The sequence below is a fragment of the Dromaius novaehollandiae genome, chromosome 14, assembly GCF_036370855.1.
Source record: "Dromaius novaehollandiae isolate bDroNov1 chromosome 14, bDroNov1.hap1, whole genome shotgun sequence".
NCBI classification, from domain to species: domain Eukaryota; kingdom Metazoa; phylum Chordata; class Aves; order Casuariiformes; family Dromaiidae; genus Dromaius; species Dromaius novaehollandiae.
Window position 1 is genome coordinate 6,627,501 of NC_088111.1, and position 4,959 is coordinate 6,632,459.

General features: G+C 66.8%; 1 protein-coding gene across 2 annotated transcripts in view; it reads right to left on the reverse strand.

The window, feature by feature from the left end:
• UNCX (UNC homeobox) overlaps positions 1-4,445 on the reverse strand; it is a 4,558-nt gene extending 113 nt beyond the window's left edge. The window contains exons 1-4 of one of the 2 annotated variants that reach the window (XM_064520203.1): positions 3,884-4,007; positions 2,932-3,032; positions 2,629-2,804; positions 1-1,113 (exon numbers count right to left, since the gene is read on the reverse strand). The exon at positions 1-1,113 is cut by the window's left edge and continues 113 nt beyond it. In XM_064520203.1, the coding sequence (XP_064376273.1) occupies positions 31-1,113; positions 2,629-2,804; positions 2,932-2,998 (1,326 nt within the window). In that variant the 5' untranslated portion in view covers positions 2,999-3,032; positions 3,884-4,007 and the 3' untranslated portion in view covers positions 1-30. Of the gene's footprint in view, positions 1,114-2,628; positions 2,805-2,931; positions 3,033-3,883 lie in introns of both variants that reach the window. The other variant, XM_026116179.2, reaches the window with a different exon arrangement.
• Positions 4,446-4,959: the final 514 nt, after the last annotated feature.

Here is a 4,959-nt window from a genome sequence, read left to right on the forward strand (position 1 = left end):
ACTTCTCTCTTTTTCTGCGTCTCCGCCGGCTCAGTCCATGTCGACCTCGTCGCCGTCGAGGCTGCCGGCCCCGCCGGGGCCGCAGTCCGAGGTGTCCCTGGCCGTGCTGGCGTCCCGCGCGCGCACCGGCGACTTGGGCCGCGGGAAGCTGCCTCCCTCCGCGGGCGCGGCCGCCGCCGGGTCGCCGTGCGCGGCCGCGGAGCGGGGCGAGGCGCCGGCGGGCGGGGGCGGGGGCGGCGCCGGCGCCGGGGGGCTGCAGCGGCCCGCGGCCGAGTCCGTGGGGCCGGGGCCCGGCTGGGCGCCGGCGGGCGGCGGCTCGGCGCCGAAGGCGGCGGGGCCCGGGTTGGCGGCGGGCAGCGGGGAGTCCCGGGGGGGCTGGCCCGCCTCGGCGCCCGGGCTGGCCTTGAGCGCGGTCTGCGGCACGATGAAGCCCAGCGGCTGGGTGATGGGGTAGAGCAGGAAGTGTCCTTTGCCGATGAGGGTGCGGGGGGCGCAGGGCGGCAGGCTGGGGAAGTCCAGGGCGGCCTTGCGGCGGGGGGGCGAGTCGGAGAGCAGGCTCTCCACGCTGAAGGGGTTGAGCTTGTGGAAGCTGGAGGCGCCGCGGGGCCCCCCCGCGCCGCCGCTGCCGTCCCCCGACGGGGCGGCCGCGCAGTCCTTGTCGGGCGGGCGCTGCAGCCGCCCGGCGCCGCTTCTTTGGCTGGGGTAGAAGGGCTCCGCCGCCTGCTCGCAGCTGCTGGGGGGCGGCTCGGGGGCGGCGGCGGGCGCGGCGGCGGCGGGCGGCGGGGGGTGCGGCGGCGGCTGCCCGCGGGGCTTCGCCTCGGGCGGCGCGGGCGAGAGGCCGCCGCCGCCGCCGCTGTCGCTGTCGGAGCTGGGCGTGCTGTGCAGCGAGAGGCCGCTGGGCGAGTGCAGGTGGCGGCTTTGGCTTTTGAGGAGCTTCTTCTCGTGCTTGCGCTTCTTCTTCTCCATCTTCTCCAGCTCCTTGCGGGCGATCTCCTCGGGGTCCATGGGCTCCCCGCTGCACGTCGTGGGGTGCGAGTTGTGAGCCGGCCGCCCCGGGCCCTTCTTGGTGTTCTCTTTCTTTCGCCATTTGGCCCGGCGGTTTTGGAACCAGACCTACACACCGAACAACGAGAAGCAGTTAACACCCAGCGCACCGGCCCCCCGCGGTGGCCAGGGCAGGGGGGAGAAGCGCAGCTCCGGCCGCCCCCTTCCGCCCCTCGGGGTGCCGGCAGCCCCCGTCCACGGGGCTGGGGGTGTGCGAGGCGGAGAGAGAGGGAAGCGGGGAGGAAAATCCGTGCTTCTTTAACGGGGTAAACATCGCCTTGAAAAAAGAGCGGGGGGGTTCAGACGCACGCACACACACGCTGCCCTGCCCGCCCCGGCGCCGCGGGGGTCGGCGCGGACCCCCGGAGCCTCCCGGCCCCCGGGGGCGGCGGCAGCGGCCGTCGGAGCCCCGCGGCCGGGCCCGAGCCCTCGGGCGCAGCGCGCAAACTGCGGGGAAGCGCAGCACGACGGAGGGGCCGGCGGCGAGGCCGAAGGGCGCCCGGGCCTCCTGCCTGTCCCGGGCAGCGGAGCGGAGCGGACGAGTTTGGATCAGTCCCAAATAGGATTTGCTTTTTTCTTGCATTGAAGAGGCGCGGGGAAAAGCCTCGGTGCTCGCACCCGGCTCCGCGGAGCTCCGCACCCCGCCGCACCCGGAGGACGCGCACGTCCCCCCGCAGCCGAAGCGGCCCCGGCCCGGCGCCAGCCCCGGAGCACCGGGCCCCGAAGCGCGGCCTCGGCCCGGCCCCGCCGCAGCCCGGCCCGGCGGCTCGGAGGCGCGCAGAGCCGGGAAAGGCGGCCGGTAAATACCCGCCGGGACAGAGCCAAGGGACGAAACGGCGGCGGCGCCTCCCGGGGGCTCGGCCCCGCGCCCGGCCGAAGGACGCGTTTCCCCGCGCCCCCCCGTCGCAGCCGGCCCTGTGCGCAGCGGCCTCCGCGGCCGCGGCCCCGCCGCAGAGAAACAGCGCTCAGCCACGCTCAGCCGGTCGGAGCCATCGGTGAATACACAGTCGTGTGCAGGTTTAATAGCCACCCCGCATCCAACTCGAGTTCTTCCACTCCATTCCCTTTTTTATTTTAATTTAGGATCACTTTAAGCAAGGAGGGTTTTTTCCCCCCCATACGACTGCGGGCCCACCCGTTCGTTAAATGAAGTTCCACAAGTTCCGTCCGCTCTCCGCGCACCTAAAAGCTTTATTGACATTCTCCACCGTCCCCCGGACCATGATTAAGCCTCATATTTGCATGCTAATTTTTCGCTGCTGGCTCATTTAAGAAAAATGTTTACAGTGGAAAAACAAAAGGCTTAGAGAGCCTCGGCCGGAATACCACTCCTCGGGGCCTACCGGCGAGCCTAGGGTTTATTAAAAGGAAAAAAAACAAAACGAAACACACCCCAAACCGAGCACCAAGCAAAGACAGAGGAACAAAAGGAGAGGGACGGAGGAGCGGGGCTGCGGGCCGCGCTCCCAGGGCCCGTCCCGGCGCGGCGGGCCCGAGCTGCCGGCGCCGACGGGGCCTCCCCGGGGAGCCGCTCGGCCCGCGGAGAGGGCAGGGGAGAAGGGGGGGGGGGGAAATGTTTTTTACCTGCACTCTGGACTCCACCAAGTCCAGCCTGAGAGCCAGAGCTTCTCGCATAAACACGTCCGGATAATGACTCTCATTAAACGCCTTTTCCAGCTCTTCGAGCTGCCAGCCCGTAAAATTGGTGCGGGTTCGTCTTCTTTTACAGCCAGGACTTTCTTTGTCCGGGTCACCCGAGTCTGAAAAGGCAGAGATACTCTCAGCTCCCTGGAAAACAGGCCTTTTTCCCCCCTCCCTGCCATTCACAGGAGCCTTTTAACTTTCGTGCTCGGCAACGTTGGTAAAATAGCGGGATTATACACACACCTGCGCTAAAAATGGGGAGGAACCCGATCTGCCCTCGCCTCCTCCGAAAATGTACTTTACAGAACATTTATTCCTGAAGGAAGCTCTCCACAGGCACTCAGCTGGCAGAGAGAGAGAGAGAAGTTCCAACATTTGCTCCGGCCACTAACGGTTTAATTAAAATAAAAATAAAAATTAAGAGCCCCCCTTCCCTTCCCCAGCCTCCCCGAAGGGCCGCACGGAGCACCTGCGTGGGCCCGCCGCTCCCGGGCCCCTTCCCACGGGGGCAGGGCCGGACACCCCCGCGGGGGGCACCCCCCGGGCCGGGCGGCAGCGCACCGCCAGCCCCGAGCGGCCGCGGCGCCGGGATGCTCCGAGCCCGGGATGCTCCGAGCCCGGGCTCCTTCCCAAGCATTTACATTTACGGTTCCCGTTTCTGCAGCCCTGACTGCACCTCTTCTAGCGTTTTCACCGCGTGTGGAAATAATAACGACAATAATATTTATTAGTCGAGGTGCGGGGATCTTCCAGGAAGAACGAGCATTAATAAAAGGAGGTTTGGGCGACGAAATGTTTCGGTAGCTAAACAATAGCTATGCTATGGGCGGGCGGGGAGGGAGAGCGAGCGTTTCTCTTTCGTTATATGGTTTAAAAAAGAAAAAAAAATCACGGCTCTTCATTCCCCGAACTCCGGCGCTTGCTAGGCCTTTGTTTAGTTTGTTTTGTTTTATTTTCGTAATGGAAACGGCGGCGTCCTCCGAGCCCCCCGCCCCCAGAGATCAACTTTCCGGAGGGCACCGGGCCGGGCCCGCAATTGTTCGGGGCCGACGCGCCGCCCGGCGCAGCCCCTCCGGGCGCGGTGCGGTGCGGTGCGGCCCGGCCCGGCCCGGTCCGGCCGTCCCTTCGCGGCGGCGCCGGGCCCCGGGGCGGGGGAGCCGCGGCTGGGTCCCCGCCGGGGCTCGGGCGCGCTTACCTGCGAGCTTGAAGGGCTGGCTGTCGCCGCTGACGCCGCAGGCGGAGGGGATGAGCGGGGCCGGGTTCACCACGGAGGCGGCGCAGGAGCCGTTCAGTAATCCGTCTATGGAGAAGGGCACGGCGGCCGCCGCCGACTGCAGCTGGTGGCCGGCCAGCTCGTAGACGTGGTGGTGGCCGAGCGGGTAAGGGAAGCCCACCATGCCCCCGAACTGGGCATGGGGGTGCTCCAGGAGGCGGCTGTCCATCATGGGGGCGGCGCGGGGGCGGCGCGGCGCGGCGGGGCCGGCGCGGGGCCCGCGGGTGCTGGCGGCGGGGGTGCTGGGGCCGGGGGTGCTGCTGCTGGCGGAGGCGCGGCGAGGGGCTCATGCTGCAGGGCGCCCGGGCGCTTTAACTTTATCAACATCAGGCTCCCAATAATTAGCTCAGGCTGGGGGAATTTGGGACCAATAAGAAACGTTAATCGGTCCTGACGTCAGAGACGTGCCAGTGTGGGGAGCGAGCGTTTTCCATATCGATTGCTAATTATACCTGACATCCAGCCTCAATAAACAATATCAGAGCTGTCACAACACGGCGAGGGGGGCTCTGATCCGAACCGCGGGCTGCGCGGGGCGGCGGGGCCGGGGGGGGGGGGGGGGGCGGCGAGCGCGGCGGCGCGCACGGGGCTGCCGGTACCACTTCAACACCGACCAGCCGGAGCCGCGCACACACCGCCTCGCCCCCCCGGCCCCCGCCCCCGCGTCCCCTCCCCTCGCCAGATCACTAATAGATTTCCCTTTAAAACATTCACCGGCGTGTTGTGGGGATTTTTCACCAGAAATGCTCTACTCTCTGAACCTTTAAAGTGATGTTGCTCCAATTACAGAGAGACATTGAGCGGCAAATAGACTGATCCAATAATAGGAGATTCATCATCCGCTCTTTCCAGAGCTGTCACATTGAATTTAAAACTACAAGCCTTTTCATCTCCTCTCCGGCTCTATAACAGGGCAGAGGGGAGGGGGCAGAGGGAGGGGACGGGGAAATGGGGGGGAAAGGGAAAAAACGGGAAGAGCCTTCTGCAGCGTTTAAAAG